Source organism: Rhea pennata, chromosome 15 (assembly GCF_028389875.1).
Source record: "Rhea pennata isolate bPtePen1 chromosome 15, bPtePen1.pri, whole genome shotgun sequence".
In the NCBI taxonomy this organism is placed as follows: Eukaryota; Metazoa; Chordata; class Aves; order Rheiformes; family Rheidae; genus Rhea; species Rhea pennata.
Window position 1 is genome coordinate 3,390,324 of NC_084677.1, and position 17,532 is coordinate 3,407,855.

General features: G+C 41.1%; 1 protein-coding gene across 1 annotated transcript in view; it reads left to right on the top strand.

Annotated features, from left to right (window-relative positions):
• The first annotated feature begins 1,623 nt into the window (after window positions 1-1,623).
• The window catches only part of DNAAF8 (dynein axonemal assembly factor 8), a 99,107-nt gene continuing 83,198 nt past the window's right edge, over window positions 1,624-17,532 (top strand). The window contains exons 1-10 of the mRNA XM_062588319.1: window positions 1,624-1,770; window positions 3,096-3,224; window positions 4,458-4,916; window positions 7,057-7,159; window positions 7,583-7,724; window positions 8,761-8,907; window positions 9,760-9,825; window positions 9,958-9,962; window positions 12,204-12,570; window positions 14,431-14,590. Of these exons, the coding sequence (XP_062444303.1) occupies window positions 1,624-1,770; window positions 3,096-3,224; window positions 4,458-4,916; window positions 7,057-7,159; window positions 7,583-7,724; window positions 8,761-8,907; window positions 9,760-9,825; window positions 9,958-9,962; window positions 12,204-12,570; window positions 14,431-14,590 (1,725 nt within the window). The remainder of the gene's footprint in view (window positions 1,771-3,095; window positions 3,225-4,457; window positions 4,917-7,056; window positions 7,160-7,582; window positions 7,725-8,760; window positions 8,908-9,759; window positions 9,826-9,957; window positions 9,963-12,203; window positions 12,571-14,430; window positions 14,591-17,532) is intronic.

Sequence of the window (17,532 nt, forward strand, 5' to 3'; positions counted from 1 at the left end):
GTCACGCACCGCTGCTCTCCTCGGGTTACCCCGCCTGGTTGTTTTCCACCGCATAAGTTACGGCGACTTGGTTCAGCTAGCTGCCAGGACCGCGGTCCCGGGGCGGGGCCGGGGCCGCGGCTGGGGGCGCCCGGGCGGGTCCCGCGGGTGAGGGGAAGGGGCGGCGCGAGGGGCGGGGAGGGCGGCCGGGCCTGGCGGGGCGCCAGCGCAGGCCGCCGTTGGCCGCGTCGCCATGGCGACGGGGCGGCCGCGGGGCGGGACTGCGCGTGCGCAGCGCCCCGCCATCTTGGGGGGGGCCGTCGGCAGCGAGTTCGCGCGCGGCCGCGGGGTCCCCACAGCGGTCGCGGCACCTAGATGCGCGTTAGAGCTGCCTGACAGAAAGGCTGTTCGCGCTTGGCTTAAACACCCGGCGCTGCTGGTTCTTGGAGAGGAGGTATCGCGTTGGATGAGTGATGTGAGGAAGGAACCTCCTGAGTTTGGGGGCCCCGGCGCGGCCTCGGGAGGCTGGCCTCGCTTCTGCCGGGGCACGGGAGGCCGCAGCGGCCGGCTGGGTTCGTCCCCGTGGGGATCCTCTTCCTCTTCCCAGCTTCTGCTCACTGTGTGAACATAGTTCGGTCTTGGCGATTTCCCCCTCCCCCAGCGTTACATAAATTCCAGCGTTGCCTCGTGTAAAAAAAAAGAAAAAAGAAAAAAAAACCCGCTGCTGTAGGTGGATGACATCGGAAGTGTTTGCAAAGGCACTTTGTGGGTTGTGAACTTCTCAGGGCATAAGATGAGTTTTGTTTTATATTGAGAGGAGTGTTGTCCATCCATGCCAATGCAAATAATAATGATACTGTAATTACATGAGTAATCGACTCAGTTCTGAACTGTGTACTGTCACAAACCTCTTAACCTTTCTTATCAAATGGAAGTGATTTACTCCCACTTCTCATTCCCCAGCGAACCATGAAATTGTAGCACAGAAATTCAAACAGCAAAGGTCTTCCATTAGGGTTAACTATCTAACAAGCACATTGGTAGCCCCTACTATGTTTTCCTAATTCTTCTTGTACATCAGGGAAAACACGAGGAAGGAGTCCACTTTATTAATGATTTGAGAGGTCAAATCCAAGAGCACGGCTAGTCTAAACTATTTTCATGCAAATGCAGTGATAAAAAGCAGTCACAAATCATTTTACCAATCTTTGAAGAGTGGAGGAGAGGGGACGTGAAGAGAAAGAGGAAAGCCAGGTAAAGGTCAAATGAGAGCAGAAGTGTCACACCTTTCTCTCTTAATCTGGGCAGTGAGAATGTGCTTTTCTGAGAATACAGTTACAAATCAACCCCGCCAAAAAGTGTTTTATAAATGAAGGGTTACACTGACCACTGGATGGCCCCAATTATGTGTGTATATTGTGAGCAGGGCAGAAAGCTCTCAGCCTTGTGGAACTCAGGTGGAAAGGCTCCAGGAATGCAGATCTTATCATTCATTTCTGGGAGTGAAAACCCTAGGAGTGTTGAGAATCATGTTGACCCTGAATATGTGTGCTTTGTTCTTGCTTTGTACTGATGTTATCCTTTGTTTTCTTTCATGATTTGTACCAAATTAATCTTTCATTTGATTAAAGGGAAGCTGTTCAAATGGCCTCAGAAAGGCAGGGTGAGAATACAGAGAGTCCACTGGAGCCTCTTACAGCTTCTGTTCAGAATAACAGAACATTTCAATGGGGAGCCATTCTTGATGCAGTGAAAGATCAGCTCCCATCTTTGGACTCTGACACTTCCGCAGTAAGCACCCTTCCGTCACAGTCTTTTAGAAAAATCTCTCAAAAGCAAGAGAAAGTCACCGGGTATCTGTTCCTGGCTCTGTCACTAACCTCTTAGACAAATTATATTGCCTCACTGTTTCTCAATTCCCTTCTGCCTACATTCTACTTTAGTAATTTAAAGCAAGTATTGCACATTGGTGTGACTCTGTACAGTACAGATTAAGGCCCTAGACTCAGGAATGGATTCTAGGCATTCTTGTTGCCTAAGTATACAGTAGTGCTATGAGAGAAAGATAGCTTTGTGCTTTGGTGCTGAGTACCAGCCTGTAACTGTAAATCACATTGAATATATTTTTACTTATATAAACAATCTCCAAATTTTCTTTGTTTCTGTTACATGTTGAGCACATTTCCTGCTGGAGGAACTGAGGTAATCTGTTTGGCACTTACATGCTACCCTTAATTTGCATTCAAAAGATCTGATTATATAATCCCTCTTCTGCTTAATATAAAACAGTAGCCTGCTAAGACTGTGTTTTCAGTGTTCCACCTTTGAGTGGTTTCTGCTCATGTCAAAATACACTTATGCATCTGAAATCTGTAAACTCAATGAGCTGTAGTCCTGTATTTGGAAATGGCAGTGGTAAGCAGTATTTTGTGCCCTAAGGGTACTTTGTCACCCTGATACGCATGTTATTAAGAGAAAAGCAGTTCTGCTGCAGTTTCCTCCATGGTGAGGGAAATTAATCCCACCAGACAATGAGAATTATCCACAGCTCGAGTTACTGAAAGTGTCACATTGCAAAACAAAGGGACAAACAGGAAACCTGGGTCCTAACTGTCTGCTGAGGAGGTACTTAATCTCAGTTTGGTATCTGTGCATAAAGATTCATCTCAAACATGTATTTTATGTTCAAGAAAGATTTTTGATTCTATTTAAACTCTGTCCAACCAAGAGTGGATACTACTTTGCATTCTGAATAGTAAATCAAGCAGTGTAGTCTGTTAGATTGGCAGGTGCAGACTGTTAGATTTGGGAGTTAGAGGTCTTGCCCACTCTTGTCCTTATTTAGCTCAGGGGGATGTTAGTCATCAGGCTCCATGGTAATTCAGTGTTTTATGTAGCTTTTACTAACATAGCTTGCTGAAAGATTAGGTCACTGTAATGACAGCCTAGGTTGCTGAATGTTATGGTATCAGACTGTCTTGTGAAGATGTGACTGAAGAGAATATTTTTGTCTTTGAACTTTAGTGAAGTGGTGAAAAGATGAAATTTGTCACGACAAAATAGGTATTTAGTTGGGGGTTAGAGTCTCTCATTTAATTTCTCTTTTTTATTGGTAGTCTGATTGTGAGAGCGATGGGGAGCTTTTCATCTTCCAACGAGAACATCCAAACTTAATTCCTGACCTGTCAGAAGAACTGATGGATTTTTCCTGGGAAGACTCAAATATGCAGGTTGTTGATTGGTCTGTGCAGATTGTACTATTTTTAACCCCACTATTTTGATTGTCTGCAGTGTGGGTCGTTACTTTTATTAGACCTATTTGACTGAATTGTGTAATGTAAGGGCATAGACCCCAGTAATTCTTTGCACTGTGGATTAGATCTGTCTTTCTCTTTGTATAGGCCCTCTTTGAAGCTTTCTCTACTCTGGAAATTTAGGCCTTTTTTTCTTTGTCCCATCTTCTTGAAGATTCTATTATTGTCCTTCTACTCTTTTTTTCAAGACCTACGACACACCTTAGTTCCTGGTGTTATAGATCCCCTCTCTTCCTGTCTAAAATCCTAACCTTCACTTTACTCATGCTCCTGTATCTCAAGATATCTTTTGTCTTCTTCTAAATCTAACAAAACTTATTTTGAATAATGTACATATCAAAGATGGGGAAGGTACTGGTTGTTGTGTAGTAACAGGTACCCAGTGAGAAACAGATACAAACTGCTAGTCAGAAAGAGGATCCAGCTATTTATGGGTTGGGGATAACATGAAACCGTTATGGAAGAAGATGCTGCGCATTGAGTCTATGGACCTTTCTTTAATAAACTCATTACCTGCAGCTCAGGTGCTGAACATTCATACCCTCATGTTGAGGGCTCTTTGAAGCCCCTGTGCATCCATGAATTAACAGTAATACTGTACAATGGCTTCTAAACTTTTCAGGGTTTGAAATAGTTTCAACCACTAGTTTATGCATCTACAAAATATATATTTAGGGCAGTGGAGGACTAGAGGAGGACAAAGGACTAGTATGAAGTTAATCCTTTGCACAGCTCTTTTGAGATAAAATAATTACATTATATCTGCAATGATGAAGACTAGTCATTATAGGAGGCTGGAAGAGAAGCCAGCTGACTCCATTATTTCATCATGAGAAGACTAGCTTCCTGTGTCACTTCTCCCATTCATTTATCTTGGTGTAAGACATATCACATTATGACTAGATTTGAGGCAAATTATTTTCAAGGACACTTAGCATGTTTAGAAGTTACAGACTTTGCAAAGTAAACAATCTTACTGTTTGCCATGGTAAAACATACTCTGTGTTGCTACCAGATGGTATTTGAGTTGGAACTCCTGTCTGCCGTTCGCTTTGTTTTGGCTTATTGTCCACTTCTCTAGCTTAGTTAAGGAGATGTGACCTTCTGCACATATATTTTCTCTACCTGTAGCAAATAGGGGAAACAGCAAGACATCCATGTAAGATCTGGAATGAAGACCTGGAAAGTTTTGGCTTGCAGAAAGAAACAGATGCTGTCCAAGTCATTGCAAAAGAACATGTGCAAATGATTAAAAATGCTTCCAGTCTTGCCAGCCATTCTGAAGAAATTCCAGGCCAGAAGGGAACTGTTCTTGAAGAATCTCTTGCAGATTCCACTGATCAGCTGGAAGAGAAACAACCAGGCAGGAGACAGGCTGGGGAAATGGAGGAATTTTGGCATAATACAGCATTGTCTATGGAAGAGCCAGGCAGTGAAAAAGAGAGAAGAAAGCTGATAGAAACAAAAATACTCTCTAAAATATTTCTGGAGCCATTACCAAGCCCCTCCGAGCTGGAAGTGGAGCCACCCTTGGAGGGCATTAGTGGCCTTCTAGAACAAATCACTAAGGAAGAAACGTCCTCAGCTGAACATCCTCAAGAACTAACCCATTTGTCGTTGCAGGTAAGTGGGCCAGACAAATGGTTTCAAGAGGTGATATTCATGTGGTAGGGTGGACAGTGTGTCGTGTGCAGAATCCCACTGAAATAAAATCCTACTAAACTAAACTCTACAGAATCCTACTGAAATGAAGAACCAAAATGCTGAGTTCTACACACATCACAGCATTGGGTTTTTGCATGTTTGCTGTCGTGAACTGCGGTTTTACTGGGTCAGATGCTATACAAACACAGAACCAAAAAGACTATCTTTGTTCCTTAGAGCTGTCATAAAAAGTACGTAATGACAGCAAAAGCCATTGATCAAAGCAGGGTAATGTTCATATTCAGGAAAACCAACCATGACGTCTGTCTCTGGGAAGGCATAAGGGGTTTTTGTTAGCAGTTAGACTTCTTGTTAAAACAAAGGTTTCTGGCCTTTCAGCATCTTAACTTTTCTTCTGTGGTACCACAGTAATGGTAGAGGTGAGAAAAAATGGCAATTAGGGTTGTTCTGAAATCCAGTACTTAAATGTCTTTTCTTGAATCTCTTCTACCTAAGCCAAGTGCTTAGATTTATGAGCTGACCAGTTCATGTGCACTTGACTGGCACATGGCCCCAGCATCGACATGATTGTTTGCTACAATATTTATTTATTTCCTTTGTTGATTTAAAAAGTCATTTGGACTTAGTCAACAAGAAATACAAGAACCTGGTGTTTTTGTTCATAGCTGCCATGGAGTCAGAGAACAGATGTCTCATTTCCTCTTTCATCTACACTCCCCACAAAATTCCTATTTTGGAGTTGGAGCCATTACAGATTAACCACAGAATACAGGTGCCTGCCAGTCTTGTGAATTATGCTGCGTTGCTTAATCATGTAATTATTGGAGAGGATCTTTTTCAGGTGTTTAATTCTCACCTCACCTAGTATAAGTCAGTTGCTCTAGTAATTTAAAAGGTATGGCTCTTCTTTCAGTATCTGTTTGATAACATTAACTTTAGCAGACTTAAATTTGATGGTTCTGGGTGAGTACTAAGACCAGGCTCAATGTGTTGTGTCTTTGTGCAAGTGAGGATAAAACTAGATGATATGTTTACACAGTGTATGCATTTAGTTTTGAAAGCTCTTTGTTATAGCCCACTTCAGCCAGATGTCTCAATTTATGTCTAACTTAGAAGATGTTAAAGCTAATATATATAGTTTCTTGTTTGTTCTGACAATACTTAGGACTGATTTTTAAGATTTAAGACTGCTTTTTTTTTTCCAACTTCAAAGTATACTTTCAAGTCTCTCTGTCTGCTAGAAGCTGAATCCTGCAGATCTTCATTTATTTTTCTTAAGGATTGAGTATAGTACCGTTCAATATTCTTTTTCCTGTGAATAAGGTTTCAGAGGATAAAGACTTAGTAATACAACATGTTATATGGCAATTTGATTATTTAATTATAATAATTTGTATTAAATTATTAAGCATAATTTTTTAAAATAAGCTAAGTAGCACTTGTATTATAATTAAAACAAGTGTATATGTTGTGTTTCACTACAGGTTGTTTGCTAAAAGCTGCATTTATCAAACAGCACCTGTACTCAACTGTGATATGTTTCTGACAGCAGTAAGCTCAGTTGTCCATCACTCTTTATACCTTCCAGGCCAATACACCTAAATGATGTTGCTGAACCAAGATTAGTTTCACATCAGTGTAAGACACTTCAGCTTGTGGCTATCATCAGGCTTTCATCTTTCTTCAGCTGCAGACTCTAAAGGTAGACTAGACCTAATCATGGTTCAGCTACCTATGGAGATTTATTGGTCTGGAAAGAGTGAGAGTCATCTCTTAGATGAGAGTGACAGGTGATGAAGTTTTCTACGAGGTGAAACTGCTTGGTTTTGAGGATGGTGCTACCTTTTCTAAAAGGCTTCAGTGGTTGTATGAAATGTATGGTTGTGTTGCTATACAGGCAACCAAAGGATCAAGGATTCAAAAAATAAAAAGTATTTTTAAGTAATCTCTGTTCTGATGATGATATTTCACAGATTAGATGTGAATATTTGTAACAAAAAATGACATTTCAAGTAATATTCATCAGGGAAATAAATCATATGTTGCAGCAGCCTTTTGGGGGGGGATTTTCCATCACTGTTTGATGGTCATCTTTCAGGGTATTGAGAAATGGGATCTAGACAAGATTCTTGAGGACCTGGAGCAGCAGAAGGATAGTCACACTCACTCAGAGGAAGTTGCTTTCTCTTCAGCAGATCATGGTAATACTGCAAAACTAATGCTACCTTTGCTGAAAATGTGTAAAAAGAATCAGCTTCATGGGTTTTTTATTAAGCCATTCCCTGCAGCATCTTGAATATTGAGATCATAGCTGTGCTTTGATTGCCTCTTTAAAACATCTCTTTTAACTAAATAGCTCTCCTTAAGAATTTATTATACTTCTTTAGCATGAAACCACTACTTTGTGGCCTATCATGGACTAAGAATGAATCAGGAACAAGATAAATGAGGGTTTGAAGTGAGCTTAGTTAGAGCTTGATGACAATAATGTCTTTATCATTCCCCTTCTTTTGACAAACTGTAGAGAAAGTGATAATGTGAAAACAGGGAAAGGGGTACATGGGTTGATCCTATGGCAAAAAGATCGTAACTGTTCTTTTTTTTTTCCTTTTGTTTTTCCTTAGAGACCTTGAGGGCCAGGTCTGAAAATCAGCTCATGAAAAGCCTAGAAGAGCTGTGTGCCAGGCAGTCCAGGACATTATCTCCATGCTGCAAGTGGCCATCAGCCAAGCTCTCTTCCTCTCAAGAACAGCAAGAGAATAAGAAGTAGGTCCTCTTCTCTAATTGTCACATACACTAGGTAATCGTTAGTAGCAATAGGAATGCCTGAAAGCTTGTGATGTCTTGTAAGTCCTTTTCCCCATTTTGCAGAAAGTTGATATTGTAGCTGGAATGTGCTACAATGACATTAAAGGAGAAAAATAAGGATCAGTCATTCACGTGGTGTATTTGATGATAGAGTATCCTGCCACCTTACCATTCTCCATCAAACAACATAAATTTGTCTAGATCTTGTAGGGTGTATGTTTAGCACTGCCTTCTCTATTCACTGTTCAGAGAGCATATAGTCTAAAAGGATAAACATTAAGAGTTGATGAACAAGTTTGAGCAGGTAAATGATCAAGGTGTTAAGTGACCATGTTTTTGTTATTCAGAGCATGTTTAAGGTTTGCAATTTTTCTGATTGGTCTCTTGATTTATATACCAAGTAATTTTCTGTAGATATCAGTGCCTCCTAGGGAGGGCTGCCTGTGAAGGAAGTAGCTTTCCAGATAGTTCAGAGGGAACAACATTGATGGTGGTATGGAAGAAACAATAACAAAAGAATCTAGTAAAGTAGAAGATGGAAGGTGACCCCATCGGCAGAGCCGAGGGAGATAGCAGGATATATGCACTGTGTATGCTCTGAAGGATAAGACAAAATTGCCAAAGGAGGCAGAAAAAGGGACCTGTTTTACTCACTGACTCAGGACTCTGTCAAATCACACTGTAGAACACACAAAGGCAGATAGTTGTAGTATTGAAGGTTATAAAAACTGGCGAGCATGTCACATTTTCAAAACTTTTAAGAACTAAAAATAGATCAAAGACAGCATGATGAGGGGTATTCCTAGAAAGAAGCTGAATCTTATCCGTTTAGCTCTGAAAGTTGGTGGTGAGTAGGCAGAATCAAGTTTGAATCTGTGCCTTAGTCAAACACAAAGTTCCTTTCTCAGTCTAATTTTGATCATAACCCATTTCTGCTGGACTTCTTGTTTGGATAAGGAGGAGGACATGCTGAAACAGTGCTTTCTGTACTTAGGGATGTTGCCTTCCTGTCATCTTCACCAAATTCTCTAAGGATAAACATGATGAAATTACAATGCTCACCAGAGCCTCTAACAGTATATATTGATTTAAGAGATGCTAAACCACAGAAGTCAGTATCATTCCCGGAGGAGAAACAAAGGTAACTTTTGGCTTTACTGTTAATGAGAAGTAAGTAACAAAAAGTGGATAATTGAAACCTTCTCTTTGCATCTCATACTTATGGTGTAATATAACTTTAAAAGTATTCTCTACTTCTCCACCTCTCTGTGATCTTAGGAAGGCATAGCCCCTAGTTGAACATGGAAGTATTCTCATGAGAAAATAGCCTGTCTCAGAACAAGCAGAGGTACAGGCAGCATGGAAAGGACATGCAAGACCTTCGGGGAAATATCTTTTAGAAAGTTTCCCATCTCTGAAGAAGTGGGCAGTGCCTGCAAAGTAGTGCTTATATTTGTGTGTTGGAGTTGGTTTAGCACTCTGACAGCACTGTGTAAAAATGGAAGTCCTTGACTACATTCCTGGGCAAGCAACTGTTGGTTCTGATTTCTCAGTCTCCTGTGTGATAGGATGGCTGTATAGTCACTTCTGGGAGGCCAGGTTCTTCTCAAAGTCTCTTACAGATTCTGGCAAACATCCTTTCTCCTAGAGCTGATGGGGTTTGAGGTAGCTGTTTGCTTTCTTCTCAGGATGTGTGCTTGCTGTGGAAAGGGTTTGAAGAAAACAATCACTGGAAAAAAAAAAACTTGTAGATAATAAACAGCAAGGCGCTTTAAACACCCTTAGCTAACACATTGTTGTCTAGAGGTACTGCTTGAATATTTCTTGCTTGAATGGTGTGAGAAACTGTCTATAACACCCAGAGATCTTTCTCAAAAGTGTGTCTCCCTTTTTCTCTTAATGTTTTTAATTTTGCATCCTAGAAATGGCTAATAAGCCCAAAACCAGTTTGAACAGAGTTAACTAATACCGTGGTGTCTCATTTGTTTCATAGTGGAAGTGACAGCTCCACTGAAGAAGAAGAAACTATGACAACTAAGGACCAAGCAAAAAGGATAATGTAAGATTCTTTACCGGGACTCCCATTCAAATGACATAAATGTCCATTTTTCTTGAAATTAGAGTAATTCCCCAAACAGAGATTAGAGAGAAAGCTCACATACTGAAATACCTCTATTTGTGGTCTTCACAGCAAAAGTTTCCAGCCTAATAATAAAAGTGAAATGTTTCCATCTGGCCTCAGGACATTGCTGTGTTCTTTCTGTTACATGGTAAAAGTACTGAAGTTAGAAAATAATTGTTGATGCTTGAGGCATTACAGCACCATGCTCATGCTTCTTTACAGCTGCAGGGGAAAAGTTCAAAAGGCACATATAGAGTAGATGTGGGTAGTTGGGAACTTGACTGTTTTTTTTTTTTTTTCTGCAGAGATGTTTGAATGACATGAGAAAACTGGGGGGGGTGTGGGGTTTTTTTTGTTGTTTTTTTTCCCAGTGACTCGGAACCAAACTTTGAAAATGTTAGAGGGAGTTGACTCAGATAAACCTTTTATTTTTAGAGATAAAACAGATCTAGAAATGGATGTTGACTTAAAGAGGTTATTGAATATATTGAGTGGGTAGGAAACCTCACAGTTCTGCTTAATTGTGTAGATATATATAGTCATGGAGTCCTAAGCTGTAAATTCTTCAATGTGAAGAGATGCCAGCTTTTTCCTGTTACTAAGCATAGGATTTGATTCATACCTGTAGATCATTAGACATTTGTTTAACTCAAAGCAGGTATGTCGTATTTTAAGCATCTTGCTGCATTTTTGCTCTGGATTGTCTTTAGATAGCTGATGCCTGTAAGCTCACATTACAGCAGAACAGAGGACAAGCAGATCATTTTGTATTGTTGAGCCAGCCAATTAGTCTTGCTCCTTTCTAGTAGTTTGAAAGAATAAATGACTTGCCAAGGAACAGAGCCCAAACAGTGTAATTTAGCAGTTCAGAACACCTAATCCAAAGCCAGCGTAAAGCAGGAATGTGAAGATGTTTGGGAAACTCGCTGGCACTGATGCAGATTCAAAAGTTGCATCAGTGTAAATCTGCAGTGATGAAAAGCAGAGCTTAGCTGACAGAATTTTCGTTAGTTTTTAATGTTGCTAAAATAAATATACAAATCAAATGTTTGGCAGACATTATTCTATTCTGTTCCCAAATAAGGCGGCTTCATTGTCTGAGCAGGGCAAGACTTTGATCTCATTTACTTGGGGTAAATGCTAACTTCATTCTTCTGATCTGGATGGAATTATTCTTGGGCTGGGCTGTATCTTCCAGAGCATAATATATCTACATGTTAGGGCCTTGGAGGGAGAGACTTCTAAAAAATCTCCAGGAGCTTGCTTACTCTGTAAAATAGACTATTGGCTTATCCCCAGAGCGGTCAGTCAGTCAGGACCATCTCTACCAGTATACCACATGTGGTCCATTATGTGTCTCTCTTAAAATTCTCACTTTATTTACTGACTGTTCAGTGGGACAGAGTAGGCAGAAGAACACAATACAAGTTGTTTAGTTCTCCCTCTAGTCTCCTTGGAGACAAACAACTATCAATAACCCTCAGGAACTCGTAGATGTGTGTGAGTACTCCATCTGGATTTTCTTTATGTTCCAAAAAGTGCAAGTCTAGTTTGAATAGGTACAGCACTATGATGCTGTACACTCACAAACACTACCTAACCACAATGTCAACATTCAGTTCAATCAGTCTGCCACTCAACCTATGTATCTTTCAGCTACCACTAAAATAGGTATATTATTTGCTTATAACCCCCAGATGAGTTACAGATTAGTGGGAGTCTTACTATAGCAAGTAACTTGGGAGTCTCATTGTCCCTGAACAGGACTGCAAAGCAGAATAACCATATCCTGCTTGTTTTGTCATGGGTAGGACATTTTGCAGCAGAGTACGATCACAAGGTTATGATACTGACAGATGCACAGTCTCATTAACATGGAGGACAAACAGGTGGAACAGAGCCAAGTATTCCAAAATTCTAAGATTACCTGAAGAACCTTTCCCTCTGTATGTATTTAAATCCAATTGCTATGCCCAAATGATGGGGGGGGAAAGGTCTGCAGGCTATCTGATTGCCATGTGAACATTACATTTGGCCAGGGTTCCTCCAGTAGGTGTATTTATTTTTTTTAATCCTACCACCTTAAATCCAGAAGAGGTAAGTAAGTTGCCAGTAAGATTCACTTCACATTCTGTAACTGTAGTTCTGTATTCTGTTGCCTGTGTGCCAGTGCTGCTGTTGTCAATAACCGCTACCTATATAGATACCTAGTGCTTGTTTTGAGCTGTCATTCAAATGAGAGGTTCCTCAGTGTGTAAATTTATCCCTTGTAATGTTTTATCTCGATTAAATAAGTTTTGTGTTTCTTTGCAGAGAGAATTGCTCAGGGAAAAGCCTGCTGCTGCGACAACTCCATACAGTCCGTAAAGAAGCCTCAGGATGTCTTTGTAAAACATCTACTCCAATTGAAAGACATGAAGGTATAAAGCAGGATCCAGGAAGTTTGGAAGAGATAGATGCCTTGAAAGTCAGGCGAAAAAGATGTTTTAAACTGAGACAAGAAACAAATAAGGTGATTTCCAAGGATTTGATGAGTTTGGAACCAGAGAATGAAAATCTCCCCTTTTCAAGCCATGGAGGCAGTGATGCTGACATAGAAAAGGAAAACAAAATAGAGACTGAGGTGGTTCAACATTCAGGAAATGCTCCAGAATCTCCTCTAACTACAACAGAACTGCTAAGGTACCATGCCAAAAAAGTCATTAGTGGTTTTGATTACAGTTTATCTAATTGTTTATGATTAAAGAACATTGTTTGTCGTCTTGTCTGTAACTTGGGGAGCAAAGATGTATCTGGCTTTGTTGCCTAGAAAGACAGTCAAACCTGGCAGCTATTGTTTAGAGGCAGCCTGGCTTAGTCGACCAGAGAACCAGCCTTGAATACCAGGCAAAGGTATGCTTTGCCCTTGTGTCACTGACATCATAATTTTAGCCATTTTCTTTAGCTTTTATCCTATATAAAAGGAGCATAATGGTATTAATCTCCTTTATGAAGAAAAACACTGAGTTCTAATAAGCATAGCTTTATAGAAAATAGGGCTGGAAGGACTTAAAGGGAGATGGACTGAGTGATCTCTTACTGGGAGAGATTAAGCTGTAATCTAATCCTTTCCTGGCAGACCTTTATATGACCTGGTCTTGAAATCTTCGATCATGAGGATTCCTTGACTCTCTAGGCAGTATATTCCACTGCTTAATTATCTTTACAATTGTAAAGCTTTATCTTAAGTTTTATTTAAATCTTCCCATCTCCAGTTTAAGCTTATTACTTCTTGTCCTGTTCCTAGGGAATGTGAAAATGGTTTATTCCTTTTCTCAGCATAAAAAGCCTTTTACATATTGAAAGACTTATCATGTCTCATCTCTTAACCCCCTCCCCCCCCAAAAAAAAAACCCAATTCTGATTCTTTTTCTTACTCCATGAAAATTGCAAGAATTTAAAGGTACGATCTCCTTGCTTTTGAGAATGTATACCCATGGGGAACTGACACAGCACAGGAATATCTTGGAAGGCTATCAAAAGAGGAATAGCAATGGTATTGATTGAAGAAATTGCAGAGAGCTTACTTAGTATTTGAGTCTCTGCCTAACTGGGCTTAGTTTAAAGTAATGCATCTTGCAAAAGGTCTAATTTTAAGATGAAATTGGGCAGCTGCCTTGTGCACCTGCCCAGCTGTATGAGAGCTCCATTATACTGACTTTTCAAAGGTTGTATTAGCTGCCTGCTATTTTCAAGGTGAAGTTTAGCGTATTGAATTTGACATATGAGCCCTTGAAAGAATTAGAATCTGCCTGCTCTAGAGACTATTGCTTTTTCAGTGTTATAGTTGCCTATACTCAGCTATGGGGACACTTCAGCTAAGATGTATTTGGTTTAAATGACAGGTGGTTGGCTACAGATTATTTTTCCAAGGGACTCCTGGCATTAAAACTCATTCCTTCCATCAGTTCAATAAAACTCCAATTTGTTTACCTGTTAGCCAGCCATATAGATGACAGAACATCGCTTGGCAGGAATCTGGGTTGTTTGTTATTATTGCAATGAGTAAGAGCTCACAGTGATTTCAGTGAATTTCAGTTCTCTTTCTGGCCAATCTAACTGTTGTTGGGGCACCTGGAGCTTGGATAAAAAATTCTGAAGAAATCAAACTTAATTTTTGCTATGGAAAGAGCAGATAAAATCTTACTGCAAACATTGATATATACAAAGATGGAAAGTCTTGGTTCAGGGGAAGCTTGTGACTGTATTGTAGCAGATGAGAAAGGAAAGGGAGTTAGAGATCCACTGAGAATTTTGGTGTGGAAAAGTAGAGTAAAACATCAAAACAAACCTCTGCTGACTTCCACCCAGATGAGTGGTTATCTCACCACTAGTGAGAATTCTGAGTTTACTCCTTATCATCTTTGTTTCACAGAGGCATAATTTTACCCGATCATGCAAGTCCTTATGCCCCCACAAATACCAGAAGTGCTTTCTAAATCTATTTTAGCCTTTTTCTCTTAAGTAAAAATAAAAGCAAGAAAGAATCTGTGTATTTTTCAGGAGAGAAGAAAGTAAAAGTGTACTATCCCAAAAGGAAGTACAGATGAAGGAGAAAGACAAGAGAGAGAGCTTCCAGGAACAGCTGGAGAGATCACAGCCTCAGCTCTCAGTTACTGGAAAGCAGCCCATGGCAGAGAAAACACCTATTTTGTTCCACATGGTTAGTAGTTCAGTGTAGGACTATCCCTTTCAGAATGTCTTCTGACCAAATGCAACTGTGGTTCCAAAAGCAAAAAGTTATTGTATTATTTTAAAATCGACATTTGTTAGGAAGTAGCAATACTCAGTTAGATAAGCAATCTTGACAGCTCTTCCCTTATGCTAATGGTGCCTTAACCTTTCACCTTTCTTGTATGGGGAGTGCTCCCAAAACTGCCCACTCTCCTTCCATGCTTGATGTAAGAGAACATAGAGGAAATCCAGGATTGGTGAAGTCAATGGGCTCAGTGTTACCTACTTCACTGGAACCAGATTTTCACACACAATTTTCATAACTTCTCAGAAAGGTATTTTAACTGTCGTGCTTTTAAAGCAAAGCTTATGTTTTGAGTTCTCTCCGGTTTTCTTTCGCTAGTAGCTTTACATTTCTTGTTGTGTGTTGTTTTTTTTTTCTTTTTTTTCCTTGTGCATATGTAAATAAGCAGTTGATGAAGACTGTGGCTTTAGTAGTAGTTTCTGGTTTTGTCTGATGCTGTTATTAAGGAGTATGAAGTTTTCCTGATTTTTGAAAGCCCAAAACACATCTCTGAAGACTAGCTGTTTCTCACTCTGATAAGATTTGTACATCTAGTCTTGCTTCAGTCTGGCACTGATCGCATGAAACACAAGGCCAGCTAAGGTAAGAGGAGGTAAGAGGAACTCCAAAATGTTGCACATGGGTCCACTTTAATGATTGATTTGGGCTAATAACAATAACAAATCTTTTCTAGCATTACAGAAGTTGAAAGACCTTACAGGCTTCTGACTGGGGGACAAGTTCATGTTTTTTGTAAACAATTAACTACTGTATTTGTGCACATTCAAAAGCTTATTGATCTGTGAAAAAATCACTTGAGAGGTACAGGACTAAAATTGCCAGCTGAAATTCTCTTTACTGGCTTGCTGTAATGGGGACAATGTACTGCATACAGCTCTGTTCCCTTAGCTCCTTTGATCCCTGTTCTGAAGGCTGTGAAGGCTGTAAATACAGTCTTCAGACCTACTTGGTTCTCAGCCTGCTGAAATTTGCCACTGGCAATTCCAGTTAGCCCTCATTAAGATGCAAATGCTTGCTCATTAGAAATATACTTGAGTTTTGCTAACTCATTACTTGCATTGCACCAAATGATTGTTGGGTTGTGCTGAATTTTGATCTTTTTCCCATATTTGCTGGACTGAATCACAGAAAGGTTGAGGCTGGAAGGGACCTTTGGAGATCATTTAGCCCAACTGCCCTGCTCAAGCAAGGTCACCTAGGCCAGCACCAAATCCAGATGACTGTTGAATATCCCCATAGATGGGAACTCCACAACTTCTCTGGGTACCTGTTCAGTCACTCTCAGAGTAAAAAAAGTTTCTCTTTAGATTTAGACAAAACTTCCTGTATTTCAGTTTATGCCCATTGCTTCTTGCCCTGTTTCTGGGCGCCACTGAAAAGACTCTGGCCACATCCTCTTTATACCTTGCCTTCAGATATTCATATACATTGATAAAATTTCCCCTAGTCTTCTCTGTTCCAGGCTGAACAGTCCCAACTCTCTCAGCCTTTCCTCATATGAGAGCTGCTCTAGTCCATTAATCATCTTTGTAGCCCTTTGCTGGACTCGCTGCAGCAGCTCCGTGTGTCTCTTGTCCCGGGGAGCCCCGAACTGGACGTAGTACTCCAGGTGTGACCTTAGCCCAGAGGGGAAGGATCGCCTGCCTTGACCTGCTGGCAGTGCTCTGCCCAGTGCAACCCTGGATCGCACCGGCCTTTGTGGCCGCAGGGGCGTGCTGCTGGCTCGTGTCCAACTGGTTGTCCACCAGGACGCCCAGGTCCTCCTCTGCAGAGCTGCTTTCCAGCAGGACGGCCCTCCGGCCTGTGCTGGGGCGTAGGGTTACTCCTCCCTGGATGCAGGATTCTGCGCTTGCCTGTATTGGACTTCATGAGGTTGCTCTCCGCCCATCTCTGCAGCCTGTCGAGGTCCCTTCGGAATGGCAGCACAGCCCGCTGGAGCATCAGCCGCTCCTCCCAGTTTTGTGGCATCAGCAAACTTGCTGAGGGTGCACTTTATCCCTTCATCCAGGCCGTTGGTGAATAAGTTGAGCAGGCCTGGAGCCAGTATCGACCCCGGGGGGGGCGACCTCTAGCTACAGGCCTCCAAGCAGACTTTGTGCCACTGATCGCAACCCTCTGAGCTGTGCCGTTGAGCCGGTCTTCAGTCCGCCTCACTGTCTGTTCATCTAGCCCATACTTTATTAGCTTGCCCGTTGAGGATGTTACGAGAGACGGTGTCAAAAGCCTTGCTGAGGTCAAGGTAGACAACCTGCAGTGCTCTGCCCTTGCCTACTCAGCCAGGCATCCTGTTGTGGAAGGCTATCAGTCAGGTTGGTTAAGTGTGATTTTTTTTTTCCCTGTGTGAATCCATGCTGACTGCTGCTGACCACCTTCTTGTCCTTTAGTTGCTTGGGCAGGGTATCCATGATTAGCTGCTCCATCACTAAAGTCAATAAAATAAAGACAGGTTTGGTAATATGGTTTCAAGTACAGTTCAGAATGTATCTATGTGATAGTCCCATCATGGCATTGCAGTCTAAATGTACCCTGAGAACTTTAAATGTACTGCTGCCAGCCTAGTCAGGGCAGTATGGACATTGGGATAAGCTAACCATCCTGGGATTTACTCAGCTTCTCGTGCTTGTGGAAGCAGCTAATCTGCTAACTGACACATGAACTAAGTGACAGCCTGCTAGGGGGAAATCTGCCTGAGTTCTTGTGGCACTGTTGGTTAAAACCAAATTACCATAGTAAATACATTCAGTGGGCAACACTGTTTTTAGTTCTTGTTCAGATATTATATTATATAATATTCATTATTAAAACTAAGAGAATAAATGTATTCAGCATCATCCATCAAATACAAG